Source organism: Anastrepha ludens, chromosome X (assembly GCF_028408465.1).
Source record: "Anastrepha ludens isolate Willacy chromosome X, idAnaLude1.1, whole genome shotgun sequence".
NCBI classification, from domain to species: domain Eukaryota; kingdom Metazoa; phylum Arthropoda; class Insecta; order Diptera; family Tephritidae; genus Anastrepha; species Anastrepha ludens.
In genome coordinates, this window is record NC_071503.1 from 51,789,777 (window position 1) to 51,808,939 (window position 19,163).

Sequence of the window (19,163 nt, forward strand, 5' to 3'; positions counted from 1 at the left end):
TTTCTTTTTTTTTAAATATATATATGTATATATATATATCATATATTCATAATATAGTGAAAATTTGGAATTAAAAATATATATATCATATATATATGTATATCATATATTCAAAATGCATACAATCAAACATACTTTACTGAAAATCAAGCATTAATATATATATGTATATTATATAAATATATACATATATCCATAAATATACCTATATATATATATATATAGATATATATATGAATAGACGTATATAATATAGAAATAATTTGTAAAATTTTGTATTTCTAGTCATTTATTATCTTCTAAAATTGTTTATTTATACGATGTCTGGCAGCACTTCGGCTGGTTGTAGTAACCAAAATAGGAGGATTCTTGGTCAATTTTACAATTTTTAAACTCAAATAACTTAAAAACTATAAGCCTCCGGTAGGTTCTGTTTTCAGTTTTAAGATGGGGATACACCCCTCTACCCCCCCTTATACCCCTTTTTTTAAAAGGGGCGGGAGAACAAATGGGTATTTTCCCGACTCTTATTTCTAATGATTACTAATAAGGTGAATATGTATGTATGTATATAAAGAGAGTGAGAGTGATTGTTATAGATAAATTATGTTATTTACATTGATATGCATTTATACAATGTTATTTAGGCTAACTGTAAATATCAATTATTATTATTAGAAGGCCATTACGCACTGCGACCAGAGTTGATCTATTGTGCAAGACCTATTTTTGTAACCCTAGAGTAAATATCAATACTCTATATGCTCATCCTAAAGCAGTTGCTAACAATAACAATTTAGTGTAATATAAAATTGTAAAATTAAAAACAACTGCGTTTGCAAATTTCAAATACAATTTAAATTTTTAAATTTTTAACTACTCTACCTCCTTCACGTGGTCTGAGTTATCTTCGAGTGCGTGAAAAATCTTCCATCGTTGGTATCTCATTGGCTACAGTCAAAGCTGTGTTGTTGTCTGATAACATTTGCATGTTGGTTTCGACATGTTGTTGAATTTGCTGGTTTCTGATTTGATCCAAATGACGTTTGATACTATGTTTGTTGTGAGCCAAAGTACATGAATATGATTGAGGTCCAAGTTGTTGTTCTACAACTGCCTGGGTCCAACTAGGCTTATTTGGGTTACGGTAATCACGTACCATTACATTTTGGCCTTTTTGAAAAGTTTCATGACGATTTCCTTTGTGATTATTTATGTTGTTGTGTTGAGACTCAATAATTTTTTCTTTTGTTGTAGGAGGTTTGAGATTGCTGAAGCGAGTTTTTAGTTTTCTCCCAAAAAATATTTTTGCTGGAGATTCGCCTGTAGAACAGTGAGTCATATTTCGGTAGTCCATTAAAAATCTGCATAAAATTTGATCCAAATTTGCATCATTGTTTTGATCTAAATTGGCTAATACAGACTTTTTAAACGTTTTAACGAAGTTTTCTGCTTGACCATTTGTAGATGGGTGTCCCGGCGCAGTCAATATGTGTTTTATTCCATTCACAGACAAAAATTGTTGAAATTCATATGATGTGAACTGACGGCCATTGTCGCTTACAAGTGTATCGACCAATCCATACCGCGAAAACATTTCTCTTAACTTCGTAATTGTGAACATTGTAGTTATTTCCTTCGTTTTGAACACTTCAACGAATTTCGAAAATGAATCGATAACAATTAGAAAATGAAAATTTCTTATAGGGCCAGCAAAGTCAATATGAATTCGACTCCATACATTACAACTTGGCGTCCACGGCATTAAACTGCTCTTCTCGGGGCTAGGCTGCAGTTTTTGACATGGTAAACAGTTTTTAATTAATTTTTCAATATCTTTATCAAGACATGGCCACCATATATATGATCTGGCAAGCGCTTTTGTTTTTACTATTCCTAAATGCGAGGAATGTAATTCATTTAAAATTTTTGTTCGCAATTTTTTTCGGGGATAATGGTTCTGTAACCCCACAATACACACCCATACTCCACACCGAGTTCAGTATACTTTTCACGATACGGAGTGAAATTATTATCCTTTAAGTTACATAAGGTTCCATCCAAAATGCATTATGCAACTTTAGATAAAATTGGGTCTCGTCCCGTCTCACGAGCGATGTCCTTAAAACTCATATTGAAATAGTTTTCAGATTCAATAAAGTTGACATATGAAAACTCCGTAATTTTGTTTTCAAACATTTGTTGAGGCATGCGCGAAATTGAGTCAGCTTCATTATTTACTCCTTTCACATATTCTATGGTGTAATTGAACCCGGATAAAATTAATGCCCAGCGCTGCATTCGGGCTGAAGCCATGATAGGCAATCCTTTATTGTTACCAAAAATAGTTAATAGTGGACGGTGATCAGTTTTCAATATAAATGTGTTTCCCAATAAGTATTGTTTAAGTTTTGTAATACAAAACACAATAGACAAGGCTTCTTTTTCAAGAGTACTATAATTTTTCTCGCTCTTGCTTAATGCTCTGGAGATAAAAGCAATTGGTTTCAATCCACTAGAGAATTTATGTGACAAAATTCCTCCCACCGCCGTATTAGAAGCATCCGTTGTTAATACCAACGGTAAATCTGGGTTGAAATGAACCAAAACTTGGTCTGACGTCACAGCATTCTTGATGGCGTCATATGCCTTTTGACAATTCTTTGACCATAAAAACGGCTCATCTTTGCTCAATAATTTATAAAGTGGAGACATCATATTCGCAAAGTTATTAATATATTAAATTTTGAGTAATAATTTGCCATACCGACAAAGGCTCTAACTTCCGAAATATTATCTGGAATTGGCGCAGAAAGAATGCTCGAAATTCGATCGTTATTCTTACTCAATCCGTTTTTATCAATGTTGAAGCCCAAATAAGAAATCTTTGATTGAAAAAAAACTGACTTTTTGATATTTAGTTTCAATCCAGCATTTTGTATTGTAGTTTTTGAAGTACTAGCCTCAACGTTTTAATGTGACTCTACATAGTCTTTCCAGTGACTGTAATGTCATCCTGATACACCACGACAAACGGTATGTTTCTTAACAAATTTTCCATTGTCTTTTGAAAAATCGCTGCCGCAGTCTTAACACCAAAAGGTAATCTTTTTACTTTTAATGTACCTATGTGCGTACTCCATGCACACAATAATTGTGACTCATCGTCAAGAATTAGCTGATTGTACGCATTGGACAAATCAAGCTTTGTGAAAATTTCACCACCCTCTAAAGATGCAAAAATCTCGTCTATCCTGGGTAAAGGATATTTAAAATCCTCTAAAAACTTGTTAATTGTGATTTTATAATCACCGCATATCCGCAAATCACCGTTGGGATTCAAAACTGGTACTAAAGGAGTACCCCAATCGGAGTTGTCAACAGGTTGAAGAACACCTGAACTGATTAAATCTCGCAACTGTTTCTCAACTTTAGCCTTCCATGCTAATGGCAAAGGTCTGGGTTTGCAAAATACTGGTGTTGCATTTTCAACAACCTTTAAACAAATTTCCGAATTTTTAAATTCACCCAACTTATCTTCAAAAACCTCGACGAACTCAATCTTCAATTGTTCGACGATCGCAGCATTATTATTTTCGAAATTAATATTGTTTATTTGCAATAATTCGAAATTAAAAGAACGTAAAAACGTACGACCAAGCAATGGAGGGTTTGCAGAATCCACAACAACAATAACAACAGTTTTTGTATTACCAACCAGCTTCAATCTATCACCACTGTAGTCAACATATGGAATATTGCATGGTCGGAGAGTCTTTTCCATAATATTATTCTCGTAAAACGACAAAGGCAACAAAGTGCATGTTGCACCTGTGTCACAAACAGCATTTAATTTAACTCCATCAATAACGACTGGAAGAGAATACTCGTCAAACGAATTTCGCTCAGCCACACTAAAAATTGAATAATTAAACAAATCATTATTATCATGTTCATCATCATTATCATTAGATACATAATTAACACTTCTCTTTTTATTGTAACAAACATACACCAAATGACCAACTCTTCCACAAGAATGACACTTGCTATCTTTGTATTTGCATGACTGAGATGCATGATTTCGCCAACCACAGTGAGAACAAGGAAATTTTCTCTCACCATCGCCTCTGTTATCTCTGCCACCATCTCTGTTGCTGCCACCATCACCACTGCCTCTGTTGCTGCTTCCCCATTTGCCTCTGTTGCTGTTGCCACCATTACCTCTGTTGTCACTACTACTGTTGCCTCTATTGCTGTTACCACTACCGTTGTTCTGCTTCTGATGTTTTTGCTTCTTGACAAAATTCACTGCAGTTTCTTCTTTTCCTCCCTTTATTATGCATTTCGTCTCTAATATCATCGCCTTTCTTAATGCACTTTGAATTGTGAGATTCTCATCTTCTTCACACAGTCTTTCAAAGATGAAATTTGGCAAACCCATTACGAATTGGTTTAACACAAATGCATCTAAATTGACCCCAAATTTACAATTAAGTGCCAACATCTTTACACGAGCATACCATTCCGCCACAGATTCACTTTCTTGCTTCGTTGAAATATGAAATATTTTCCGCTCACTAAACACAATAGTAGGTGGAGTATATTGTGTGTCCAATATTTCACACAACTCTTTAAATGATTTTGACACGGGAGTAGCTGGACTGCACAAACTGTGTAGAACTTTGTATGGAACGGCACCAATTGATTTTAATAAAATCGACTTCCTTACATTATCATCTGTGCAATTCACTTCACAGAAATGTATCTCCAAACGTTCCTTCCAAACATTCCACGACTCCACATTCGGGTTAAATTCTGGAATATTCGTCGTTTGAAGCATTGTCACTGGTGTCACCATCTTGCTGTCGTTCGCTGACTTTTCTTCTTTTGGAGGCATGTTGTGATTTTCTTTATTTTACTGTTTTCTTTTTTGTTTTAGTTTATTTTATATGTATTTACATATATGTACAAATATATTTGTTTTTGTTGCACACAACTTCTGTTATATTTTTTTCCGTTTTATTCTCGTCGCCAATATGTAGTGTATCAATAGAGGAAAACAACCAGCTCATTCTCAGTTCAAATAACAACTGTCCAGTTTATTAACATTGACTCTTATTTCTAATGATTACTAATAAGGTGAATATGTATGTATGTATATAAAGAGAGTGAGAGTGATTGTTATAGATAAATTATGTTATTTACATTGATATGCATTTATACAATGTTATTTAGGCTAACTGTAAATATCAATACTCTATAGGATAGATATTATATGAATGGTAAGACGGGAAAATTCGTTGGAGGTCACTCTTCCACGAATATTTTAGATTCATTGATGAATCTTAAGACATCCGCAAGAGGAAGAGTATGAACTTTATCCATGCTCAGGTCATCACACCTCAATAGCCTAACACTGATTCTAGAGAACGCCGGACAGCTACAGAGAAAGCTATCTGCAGTTTCCTCGTTTTCATGAGAAGACAGACATATTGAGTCATCGATAATTGCCATGGTAGCCATATGCTGACCACAAGTGTTGTGCAGTGTGATTACACCCACCAATACTCTTAGGTCCTTTCTGCTAAGTTTCAGGAGAAAGATCGCTTATTTCCTGTTTGGTTCCTTCACAAAGCAGTTAGCTACTCTGCAGGAGCCCAATTAAGACCAACGTCTTCTATGGGTAGACCTCATATAAATATATATAAATATATTATATATAAATATATATATATATAATTGGCACGTACACCCTTCTTGGATGTTTGGCCGAGCTCCGCTCCTATTTGTGGTGTGCGTCTGGATGTTGTTCCACAAATGGAGGGACCTATAGTTTCAAGCCGACTCCGAACGGCAAATATTTTTAATGGAGAGGTTTTTCATGGCAGAAATACACTCGGAGGTTTGCCATTGCCTGCTGAGGGGCGACCGCTATTAGAAAAATGTTTTCCTTAATTTTGGTGTTTCACCGAGATTCGAACCTACGTTCTCTCTGTGAATTCCGAATGGTGGTCACGCCCCAACCCATTCGGCTACGGCGGCCGCGAAGGAGTACTTAGAGGTAGTATTTGACCTCAGAAGACAGTTGCAGTGTTGCTCTTTTCAAGGTGGGTAGTAACAAACCTTCTGTATTGCGTGAAAAGTACCAAGGTACTTTTTATAGTCCAAGAAAAGCTATTGTAAGGGAACAGAAGAAACTACAAAAGCGGCCAGATTAAAAAGAATTCTTACAAAGACACTATGTAGCCTGGGCTCAAGGGTCCAGGAAATACATGGACCACGGCAAGTAATGTATCTTTAAGTCTCCTCTTAACGCACACTTCCCAGGCAACAAGCCGGTAGAGCATAATGACTCTGCTAATAATGGAGGGCAATCAAATCTAAGAAACGAAATAGTTTCAAATGAGAACATTGAATGAGCTATTAACACTTTTGGTCCATATAAACTCTGCATTCATTACTGTCATTGTTAGAAGTTCCGTAAATAGGGGCTAGATTCCACTAAACAGAATAGAAGGGAGACGAAAGTCTACTTCACACCTAAGGTAGGTACGTCATCAAACACTAATCCTAAAGACATTCGACCCTTTAGCGTCACGTATTCCCAAATCAAAGAAAGGATTGTCGACGAGTATTTACGGGACTTTATATCAATCAGTATTCGAGATAAAAATTCTGAGGCATATATTCGGTGTAGTCAAAGATAACGCCGAGTGGCGTATAAGATGGAATCATGAATTGGACCAACTTATAAGCAGGGAAAATGTTGCGCGGCTCATGAAATCTCAGAGACTAAGATGGCTAGGCCATACAAGGCCAACATTGCATTGCCCACATGCAAAAAAGCGGTCGGAATCAAGGTTCGGCCAAGTTCTTATACCACATACTATAAATAGTTATAATAAAGAAATCGACTTATGTATCCCTAAACCAACCTTCGTCAGGTTCCCGTCAAGAAGAGAATGTCAAACTTAAAAGCCATGAAGAAGAGGCGAATAACGAATGGATCCTAATTTGAAAATAAAGTAGGCTATGGAGTTGTTTTCAAAAGAATTAGATATTTATATGTATATGTAGATTAAGCTTATTACATTCTTAATAATTATCCTTATATCTGTACATATACTTTTATTCATTCTTAATAATTTGAAATGCAACCATGTGTGACTTTTCATTTGCTTTTAACTTCTATTCTTTTGCTTTGTACTGTTGAGCTAATCTTCTTCTTCTTAATAGGCGCGATAACCGCCGAGTTTAACAAAGCGCGCCAGTAGTTGCTAACCGGCGCCAATTGGACACACCAAGTGGGGCGGTACTGTTGAGCTAATAAATGAAATACTTTTCGGTCTCGTTCTTTTTGGATCGAGTCGTACAAGTGAACACATCGTTTTCGCCTTTCACAAGCACCCACAATTTGGTGAACTCGACCGGTAAATGTTCACAATTCATATTTAATTAAATGTCTTTAGACGATACACTGGATCTTCCACCGCCAACTGGATCTTCACGAAAAGAATCAATTCCGGCTACTTCATGCATTCCACGCATCCCGCTCCTAATATTATCTTCCGATAATAGATAATAAGATAAGATAATATTGAAGCGTACTTCTATTCACTTGACTTCTGGTTCGAAGCGTCAGGCATCATTGCAGATTATGCAAAATTCAACATTGTCGCTACTAACATACCACAGCTTATATTAATGGAACTACGCCCTATTATCGATGTTGTACCAAGTAGTGGAAATATCAGTACATACGCACAAAGTTGACGGCGTATCTCACTGTAAGTCAGCAAACCCGGTTGCAGCGGGTACTTCGCGAAATGCCATTAGGCGATCGCCGTCCTAGCGACCTTTTCAATGAGATGATGCGATGAAGCGTGCAGCCGACTCCGCTTTGAGTGAGAGCATTCTGCACGATTTGTGGGTCAACCACTTGCCTGCATATGCGCAAGCAGCTATTATAGCAACCAATGTACCGATATCCGAAAAATTAAAGATCGCCAATTCCATTGTTGAGTCAATTCAACTACGAGAAGAACGTGTTAACGAAGCGTTTGGCATAGAAGACAACTCAGATTCACAGAAAATTCGGTCAAGACGCTAAAAGACGACGGCTATTATGCAAGTTCACTCGCTCACCACCACCAATCATTTCACAATAGGGTTGCTCCGCCATTGACTTTTCAGGGATTGGCAAACGGTCTGAAATGCCCTCGAACTTTCGTCTACGTATATTTGATTCGTCCACAAAAATAAATTTTTTAAACGACTCAGGAGCAGACGTGTCTACGATACCAAAATGTTCGAAATTGGTTAGAGCAACACCATCGGATATGAAACTGTTTGCCGCGAACGGTATACCAATTCAAGTTTTTGGTGAAATAATTCTAAACCTTAACCGAAACCTGCAAAGGGAGTTTGTGTGGAGTTTTGTGATTTCTGACGTAACTCTAGCGATTATCGGTGCCGACTTCTTATGTTATTACGACCTGCTACCCGATCTTAATGAACGATGTTTTCTAGACCGAAAAACTGGCCGACATAGCGTTCAAATGTCATGAATGCCCGAGCCTACGTGTTTCATATTTACTTATAGACATCGTAGGACCGTTTCCGTTATCTGACGGTAAGCGCTACTGCCTCACCGTAATTAATCGTATCCCTCGATGACCAGATGCGATAGCAATACCGGACAGCACGGCCCCAGCAAAAGCCTTGATAGAGAGCTGGATAGCGCGCTTTGGCGTTCCAATTGACCTAACTTCAGATCTTGGGTGTCAACTTGAAAGTGCCTTATTTCAACAACTTTTACAATGCCTTGGCATAAAGCATGTACGCACAACTGCTTGTCATCCGCAAACCAACGGCATGGTCGGGCGATGGCATCGGACTCTAAAATCGGAATATTATGTCGTAAAGTCGAACGATGGACAAGCTTTTTAACACTTATTTTATTAGGACTTCGGTGTTCATTCCAGATTGACATTGGCGCATCCCCGGCTGAATTAGTTTTTGGAACAGCCATCGGAGTTCTTTATAGATGGCAGCCGACCTACCAGCGAAACAGAAATGGTAAACCATCTTCGGTATGTCATGAGAAATATTCGCCCAGTTGATACTACTTGGCACACAAAAGAAAAGTCCTTTGTGCACACTAATCTTACGACGTGCGATCTAGCTTTCGTTAGAGATCTTTCTGTTCGTCCAACATTAACGCCACCTTACAAAGGACAATGCAAAGTGTTAGAACGTCATCCTAAATACTTCACTGTGAGCGTCAACAACAACAAGGTGAACATCTCTATTAACCTGTGAAAGCCAGCCAGAAAGAGAGTACTGTGGGGACACCACACCTAGATTACTACATTCTTAATGATTATCCTTATATTTGTCCATATACTTCTATTCATTCTTAAAACTTTGAAATGCAACCATGTTTTTTTTTCGAGGAGGAAGCATCGAGAGTCTAACCCCGTCAGTGTGGGACTTTAACCCGAACTAAACCTCCTACCGTCAAAGTCCACTTAAGTGATGAGAGAGCCACCCGTCATAACAGTACTCCCCCACCCACCATGTCTCTGTCCATACCACAGAAAGGGGAAGTTTCTATGTCTGGTATCGTCAATTTACCTGCATCCAAATAAATTTATCTAGAAAGTGTTCCTACAGCACAGCCGTAAGTTACTAAATCTACTACTACAGGAAAAGTTATTGTATCTACACTGTGGAATTTTAGCTATGTAGTGCTATACTTTCGCTTCTTCGCCTTCTCTCCATTTGTCTCAAATCATTGAGTACGAACGCTGACAATTTTTTGATACAATCCCATACTTCTTTAGATTGTAGCATGTGTGGAACAACATTGTCCGGTGTTATTTGTTCTGCTATTTAGTTCTCCGAGAACTCTCGTTCTTTACTATATCTTTGGCAGTGAAAGAAAATATGCTCCGCATTTTCATTAGCCTTGGCACAAAATGAGCACATCACTCCATCATCATGGCCATACTTGTGGAGGTATTCTCTAAAACAACCATGTCCTGTCAGGAACTGCGTCATATAAAAGTCGACATTACCGTGTTTTCTATCGACCCATGCCTGCGCATTACCAATGAGTCGGTGTGTCCATCTCCCTTTGGTTTTTATATCCCAACGTCTTTGCCATTTAGATAGACTCTCGTATCTGATTTCTTTGCGCTCCTCAGCTATTGACCTGCTAAGTCTTCTGCATTTGTCATATACTCTTTTACTTTCCAGGGCCATTATATCTGGGAGCGTTATACCAGAAATTACCCCGATAGCTTCATGGGATATAGTGCGAAAAGCGCTTGCGACTCTAATAGCGCTCTGTCGAAGCAGAGATTTTGTACACGTGCCGTATGTTTCGTATTTTAACGCTTGTCCCCACATAGGTGCTGCATACATTGCAATGGATTGGGTAACTTTTCCCAGTAGTAGCCTTCTGTTCAGGCTTGGCCCGCCTATGTTAGCCACTATTCGAGATAGCGCCGTATTTACCCGTGCTGCTTTCTCACAAGCTTTTTCAATGTGCACTTTGAAGTTTAAGCGTGCATCAACCATGACTCCCAAGTATTTCAAATACGTTTCGGTGTTGATGTTATGCCCGTCCATGCTTAGTGTGATGTTCTCAATACAACCATGTGTCACTTTTCATTTGCTTTTAACTTCTCATTATTTTGCTTTGTACTGTTGAGCTAATAAATGAAATAATTTTCGGTCTCGTTCTTCTGGATCGAACCGTACAAGTGAACACATCGGGTATTTGGTTGAGCTCCTTCTCTTATTTGTGGCGCGCGTCTTGATGTTGTTCCACAAATGGAGGGACCTGCAGTTTAAAGCCTACTCCTAACGGCACAGTTTTCTTTAGGAGCTTTTTCATGGCAGAACTATACTCCTAGGTATGCCATTGCCTGACGAGGGGCAACGGCTTTTAGAAAAATAATTTTCAAAAGAATTCTTCTTCTTCTTAATTAACACCTACGCGAATTTGGCCGAGTTTGACTAAGCGCGCCAGTCGTTTCTTTCTCGTGCTAATCGCCGCCTGTTGGACACACCAAGTGAAGCAAGGTCCTTCTCCACCTGGTCCTTCCAACGCAGATAAGGCCTTCCTCTTCTTCTGCTTTCACCAGCTGGCACCGCATCGAAAACTTTCAGAGCCGGAGAGTTTGTATCCATTCGGATAACACGATCGAACCAACGTAGCCACTGGATCTTTATTCGCTGCGCTATGCCTATGTCGTCGTAAAGCTCATACAGCTCATCGTTCCGTCGCCTGGGATATTCGCAACTACCAACGAGCAAAGGTCAAAAATTCTCTCGCAGAATCTATCTCTCAAACACTCCAAGCGTCGCTTCATCGGATGTTGTCATCGTCCACGCTTCTGCGCCATACGTTAGGACGGACATGATGAGAGCCTTGTAGCGTGTTTGTTTTGCTCGTCGAGAGAGGACTTTACTACTCAATTGCCTACTTAGTCCAAAGTAGCACTTGTTGGCAAAAGAGATTCTACGTTGGATTTCAAGGCTGACATTGTTATCGGTGTTAATGCTGGTTTCTAAGTATCCGAAGTCTTTTACAACCTCGAAATCATAGCTATCAACAGTCCCGTGAGTGTCGATATGCAAGTGCGCCGACTGTTTGTTTGATGTCAGGATGTACTTCGTTTTGTCCTCGTTCACCACCAGACCCGTTCGCTGTGCCTCTTTATCGTGCTTGGAGAAGGCAGAACTAACCGCGCGTTTGTTAAGGCCGATGACGTCAATATCATCGGATTACGCCAACAATTGTACGCTCTTACAAAACATTGCGCCTGAGCGATTAAGTTCTGCGGCTCGTCCGATCCTCTCCAAGACCAGATTAAAGAAGTCACACGACAGCGAGTCACCCTCTCTGAAACCTGTTTTGGTATTAAACGGCTCGGAGAGGTCCTTCCCAATTCTGACGGCGCTGCTGGTGTTCAGCAACGTCATCTTGCATAGCCGTATAAGTTTTGCGGGGATACAAAATTCACCCATCGCGTCATACAGGTGACTGTATGTACTGTCGTACTGTCGAATGCAGCTCTGAAATCGACGAAAAGGTGGGGTGTGTCGATTTTTCTTTCATGGGTATTTTTCGAGATTAGGCTTATTGTGAATACCTGGTCGATGGTAGACTTTCCAAGTCTAAAGCCCCTCTGATAAGGTCCAATCAGTTGGTTGATGGTGGGCTTCAGCCTTTCACACAATACGATCGCCAGCACATTAAAGGCGATATTTAGAAGACTTATTCCGCGTTAATTGGCGCAGATAGCAGGATCACCCTCCTTATGGATTGAGCAGAGCACACTTAAATTCCAATCGGCAGGCATGCTTTCATCCGACCATATTTGGCATAGAAGCTGATGCATGCACCTTGCCAGCTCCTCGCCACCATGTTTGAATAGCTCAGCCGGTAGTCCTTCAGCGTCTGCGGCTTTATTGTTCTTTAGCCGCGCTATCGCTATTCTCACCTCCTCATGGTCGGGTAGCGGAACGATAATTCCGTCGTCAACGATTGGGGTATCGGGATCATCACAATCTCTCTGACAATCACTGTTTAGCAGGTTCGAGATGTGTTTCCTCCATAAGTTAAGTATACTCTGGATGTCGGTCACCAGATCGCCATCTTTGTTCTAACAGGAAAAGCCCCGCTCTTAAAACCTTCTGTAAGCCGCCAAACTTTCTGCGAGAATTTTCGGGCGTTGTTCCTATTGGCCAGCATCTCCAGCTCCTCGCACTCACGTATTTCGGCCTCTAATTTCTTCTTTCAGATAATACGTCTCTCTTCCTTTTTTAGCTCTCTGTAGCGATCCCACATGTCTCGTGTTGCGTCCCATCGCAGCTTGGCTCTATAGGCAGCATCCTTTCTTCCTGCGGCAGCTTGACATTTCTCGTCGTACCAACTGTTTTTTCGGGCTCGCCGGAATCCGATTTCTTCTTCGGCGGCGGTACGTACAGAAAGAGGAATGTTGCTCCATTGTTCATGCATGAGCCTGTTTGTTGGGCAGTACTCTCTGAGGGCAGTGAGAGTCGAGTCTTCGAATCTTCTGGCTGTCTGTTGTGATTGCAGCTTTTCAATGTCCAACATTCTTTGCGTACGTAGATGCGCATTTTTTGCTGCAGATGCTTTCCATTTCAATTCAACTGGGCTATTCGGGTCATGTTCTTCGATTTCGATGTAACTCAAATATGTTGCTCTCTGGTCAAAATAATGAGACACGTAGTTTTTTGTTCGCCCGAAAAAATTTTTTTTTATGAGTTATCGGCAATTTTGTTTTTCGGATCAAAATCGATTTTTTTTAATTCTATAGTCATTTTTTTTTTAAATGCCCATAACTTAGTCAAAAATGAACCGATTTTAATAACTCTGGGTTCAAAATGATCGTCATTACTTACACGAGCCACTTTATGTAGAAACAATTGCAAAAAAGTAGGGAAAATTTTTTTATTTAGCAAAAAAGAAAAACAATTGAGATTTTTTCGAAATTCAATATTTCAAAAAGTGTATTTTTTTTTTATAACTTTTTCCAAATTAAGAGGACACCTCAAACTTCAGTTGAGCTGAATGCCCAGTAGCTAAAATGAGTAGTTTTTGAGTAATGAGATATTGAGTAAAAAACCTATTTCGCACTTCTTGTTTTCTGGAAAATAAAAAATTTGCAACTACTTTTTTGCAATTGTTTCTGGTCTACGTTTATAAGTGTTGCGAATTCACCCTGTCATTATGTTTGTGTAAGGTATCCGGCGCTGTGTCGGATGGCTCCGCGAAAAAGAGAAGAAAAGAAAATATCCTTTTTGAGCATAATAAGTGAACTTTGAAGTTAATTTTTAACTTTTCACATTTGAACATTTTCATTAATTTTATTCTTTGTTATTAGGCATTATTTTTTTATGTTGTGTTTATATTCAAGCATACTTTAATTTAGGTGTGCTTATCTTCTGTCTTCGTTATGGGCTGTTAAGCCTTTATTTACTAGTACTAAAATATTGCAACTTCTTCTGTGAAAATGATATTTTATGTCGTGTAGGGCTCTATTGGAAATAGCAGATCTAAGCTATTGTTATAAACCGGAGAGTTCCCTTTACGGGGGAGAATATTGTTCAGTTATCGGCTAGACAAACCTTGTTTTAATTTCTCATTTTTACACCTTCTAGGAAAGGATGCTCTTTCATCCCGGAAGGTCCCGTAAGATTCGCGGAATTGCGAATGTATTATATACCGGAGGAATACCCCGAACGTGGCGAATCGCGGTTTTGGTTTATTTTGGTTTTTTATATGGCTGTTCGAGCCTTCATGTCTCTGCTTTCCTTTATTTTTATTTTTTCCCGTTTCACTGAATTTAATACACCAGTCATAAAATTAAACATCCTCTTTGGGTGTTTGGCTGAGCTCCTCCTATTTGCGGTGTGCGTCTTGATGTGGTTCCACAAATGAAGGGACCTACAGTTTCAAGCCGACTCTGAACGGCAGATATTTTTTATGAAGAACTTTTTCATGGCAGAAATACACTCGGAGGTTTGCCATTGTCTGCCAAGGGGCGACCGCTATTAGAAAATTTTTTTTTTAATTTTGATCTTTCACCGAGATTCGAACCGACGTTCTCTCTCTGAATTCCATATGGTAGTCACGCACCAACTCATTCGGCCATGGCAGCCTTAAGTAGCCCCTTAATTAATGAGGTTTTTAAAGACCTCCATTTAGTTAAACAAAATTTAAGTTGGCGGCAGCCCCGCGGTCCCTAGGAATCCTTCCTGAGAAAAAACAATATAACCGAATTAAATGTACAACTCAATTACAATTTAATTCTAACTCCGAATATGTAATAAGTGCAATGAATTTCTATTTCTTACTATTTCTATTGCTGACGCTGCACTTCCCATGAATTTCATTTTGGCTACGCTAGTTATTAGGTCCGCAATTAAGCTCCCGCTGTTTGTCAATAGATGCCGCCAGCAGTGTGTGCTAGTCGATTCTAACATAACCTAAACGTCATAAACCGAGCTTAGACACACCTTGTCATATCGGGCTCCTTGCTGCGGGGATGAGGCTTAAGTGGTGATTTAACCCCATGTTATGGATCAGCTCCATATAGAAATTGGGTATCCACCCATCCGCGGAACGGCGGAATTGGTGGACACCCAAGTACTATGTGGAGATTACCGTATCGACAACTTGGCAGGAGGTATCAAATGCATTTCTTTCTGACAATGTGCAGGCTAAACAAGGATCTCTCTGCACGAGGTAACCCACTTTCGGGAAATCTTCCCGTCGAGAAATCGACGGCCCGGGAATCGGATGTGCAGGCTCGAACCCCACACCCCCCTATGACCGGAACTGACACCCAGGGTTCCGGAGGAAGCGAACTACTAGTGGTGAAACATGGCACATTGGCTATGCCAATGGAGAGCCGAGTGAGTGTGAGCGAGACACCGTCGTCGAAACGATCCGAAGCAACTGAACAAGTTGTGGGGGATGTGGAAACGGCGGACAATCTCTCAGTAGACTCAGATGGATCTCTGGTACCGAGAACGTCTTTGACAACGGCCAAATCTCGTGCGAATCAGGCAAGTACCGGTAAAAAGACTGAAGTTATTGGAGATACGAAAGCAGGTGTTGGTCTAGTCAAAGAAGACAGCCGAAACATCAGCTAAGGTAAGTACTCAAGCTCCGTCAACTTCGACACCTGTAATGGAAACGGGAAAGCGTAGCAGAACAGAGGATCCCTCTGCAACGTTGCACTCTTTCGGGAACGAAACGGGGTATGTGCCAACGACCGGGAAGAGGAGAAAGGCAAAGAAGAGGAAAGTCGAGAGATGGAATTCGGAAATGCCGGCATCCTCGACCCAATCCAAGGCAGACAAACATTTACCTGACAAGCCAAGGCTAAGGGACTTCAAATGTCGAATGACACTCTTCCGTCAACGTCTGGCGAATCATTCGCGAGAATGGCGGTAAAGGCATTGATGGTAGAGCTTCTACAGACAGGACGGTCTACTGTCCAAAGAGCAACAAGACTATCTTGACAGCTATCTTTGGAAAGGGTGAAAGCGTAGTGGACGGTATCGTAAAGGTGCACTGTTCTAATGCTTTTTCCCGAGAATGGTAAAAAATATAGCAAAAATTCCAGCCTGCGAAAACAGCAAGTTCATTCTTGTTGAGAGTAGCAAAGAAAGGCTGGTACGAGTGAGTGTCTGGGTTCCGGGTCCTTCTTGTAGTTCAGCAGAACTCCTCACACGCATCCGTGTTCAGAACAAAGATCTTGAACCGGCTGTCTGGGCAGGATACTCGTGCACCAGGCAGAAATCCGCTACCACTTCGGAGGTGGGATCCCACCTGGTTCTGAGTATCGATCTTGGGTCGCTCAAGGTTCTTAAGTCGAAGTACGGATGCCGTCCTCATCTACATCTGATGCGAGTCCATTTCCGGGTCCAGGATAAGGTGGAGGACAACGCGTAAATATACTCAGTCTCATGACTGAAGTAATATTTACACAGATAAATCTGCTGCATAGCAAAGCGACTACGGCACTCCTATGCCGTAGGCATGCAAAACTGCAAACAAACCCACACATAATACTTATACAAGAACCATGGGTATGTCACAAGCGTATCTGTGGTCAAGGTGCTATGTCGTGGGGACAAATACTTCATTGTGAAGGGAATGTGAGACCGCGAGCATGTATTATCATGCCGAGGTTGATCGAACACACGATGTTAAAAGAACTATGCCCCTGAGATATCGCTGTTGCAAAAATAAAGTATTTAAAGAGTGGGCACAGTGTCGAAGCTATCATAGTTTCGGCCTGCATACCCTACGACTCTTCGAGGGAGCTTAGAGAAGTGGTCAAGTATGCAGAATCCAAGAATCTGGGGCTAATAGTAGGCTGTGATGCAAATTCACAGAACATTGTATGGGAAAGCAGCAAATGCAACCCCAGAGGTCTCAAGTTACTGGATTTTATCCTGTCATCCGATTTGGTCATTCAAAACACAGGTAACAAACCAAGTTTTTTTACCAAGAGGAGACAAGAGGTGATTGATTTAGCACTTACCAATAGGTCAGTTGGAATCAAATCAACCGATGGCGAGTTTTGGAAGAGGACTCTCTTTCTGATCATCGTCTTATCGCATTCCGACTGGGTATTGATACAATATCAATACCTTCCGGTGGGAATTCTCGAAATGTGGACTGGGACAGGTATGGTGAGCTTGTAACAGCGATTATCAAACCTGAAAAACTCAAATCAGTAGAAATGATTGAAGATGCTACTAAGAAATTAGAAGGTACTTTAATCAAATGCTTTGAGGAACTGTGCCCACTCAGGCAAAGTAGGCAGGGGAAAGCGGTTCCTTGGTGGAACCCTGAACTGTCGTAGATTTGTGTACGGTCCGGAAAACTTCTTAATAAGGCCTTAAAAACGAAAACAGAAGAGGACTGGGGTAATCATCGACTTATACAGAGAGAATATAAGAAAAAAGTACGGAAAGCCAAGCTTGAATCCTATAGAAGTTACATGGAGTTAATAAAACCATTTTAAAATTGATCTATTCCGTGGTCTTTGAGAGGCTGTTAACCGCTGGTAAGAGCAGTGACGAAATAATCACAGTCTAGGCCAAGCGAGGATGTCCCCAAGGGGGTGTTCTTTCTCCGCTGGTGTGGTGCTTGGTCATAGACTCTCTGCTAGCGGAGATGCAGGAACTCGGTTTTCATGTCCAAGCTCATGCGGACGATGTCTGTGCGCAAACATCAGATAAATCCTTAAGGAGGCTTTGCATGAAAGTGCAGAGGATTCTTCAGAAAATCGATGACTGGTCCATGAGACAAGGTCTTTCCGTTAATCTGAACAAAACAACCATAGTCTTGTTTACGAGCAAACGGAAATTGGATGGACTCAGTCTTCCAATACTGAAAGGAGTGACACTTGATTTTTCCGATGAAGTTAAATATCTAGGAGTAGTCTTGGATAAGAAGCTGACTTGGGAGACACACGTTTGACATAAGGTGAATCGCGCATTCAGAATTTTTCAGCAATGCCGTAAAGCCTTTGGTAAAACCTCGGGTCTCACACCTGCTGTGGTCCTATGGATATACACATCACTTATCAGACCAATCATCCCTTAAGCTTCTGTGGTCTGGTGTCGACGGATCATGGTTAATGCCACAATCCGGGATTTATACAGTCTACAAAGAAGTGTATGTTTATGCATCACGGGTGCTATGAGTACAACCTCTGGTGATGCCCTAAATGCTATGCTTGATTTGCTCACCCTGGATCTTAAGATACAACAGGAAACAATAAAAGCAATGTGTAGGCTCCATAAATATCGTTTCTGGCACGAAGACGGAACTTCCGGACACAGAGAAATCTTTAGGTTGCTATCTGAGCAATGTCCTCTGTTTTTGGCACCTAAAGACGACCTGATACCCACAGTTTCATTTGGAAGGAAATTTAACGTCAGATTTCAATTGCGTGAACAATGGAGCAATCCAGAATGCCTACAGGGAGGTTTGACGGATATTTTCTTTACCGATGGGTCCCAAAATGAAATAGGGTCTGAAGCCGGATGGTACTTAACCATAGTAATATGTATCACTATGCGAATACCCCGGCAACTGTTTTCCAAACAGAAGTTTTTCCCATCCTGAAAGTAGCCGAAGGGGTAATCGGGAGGAGATGGAGCGGGAAACAGATTGGAGTTTTCAGTGACAGTCAGGCTTGTCTGAAGGCCCTGGAGAACTCGAAGCAAACCTCAAAGACTGTTCAAGAATGTAAGAAGAAGCTCAATTCTGTCGCAAGACAAAACAGGCTTGTACTTATATGGGTTCCGGGACACTCCGTGTTCCGCGAGACGTTCGGTTGATGGTCGGTATCATAACAGGACACAACCCATGGGGTCAGCATATGACCACCATTGGAATCAGTGAGGACCCAATGTGCCTGTAATGCTCGGAGGAGGCGTATTAGCACTGAGCACTTCCTCTGTGAGTGTCCCGCCTTTGCCAGAGCACGGCTACGAGTTTTGGGTTCCAATGTCATGAGAATGAGTAATATTCGTTCTCTAAAACTGGAGGATATTTACAGATTTGCCAAAGAGTCTGGAAAATTCTCAAAGGA

General features: G+C 40.5%; 1 protein-coding gene across 1 annotated transcript; it reads right to left on the reverse strand.

Moving 5' to 3' along the window:
- Positions 1-2,983: 2,983 nt before the first annotated feature.
- Positions 2,984-4,900, reverse strand: LOC128870058 (uncharacterized protein K02A2.6-like). Its single transcript, XM_054112656.1, has one exon. It carries the CDS (start codon positions 4,898-4,900, stop codon positions 2,984-2,986), a length of 1,917 nt encoding a protein of 638 aa, XP_053968631.1.
- Positions 4,901-19,163: the final 14,263 nt, after the last annotated feature.

What these genes read in the sequence shown, in the direction of transcription:
- LOC128870058 (XM_054112656.1), bottom strand. Translation starts at nt 4,900, where the DNA reads ATGCCTCCAAAAGAAGAAAAGTCAGCGAACGACAGCAAGATGGTGACA.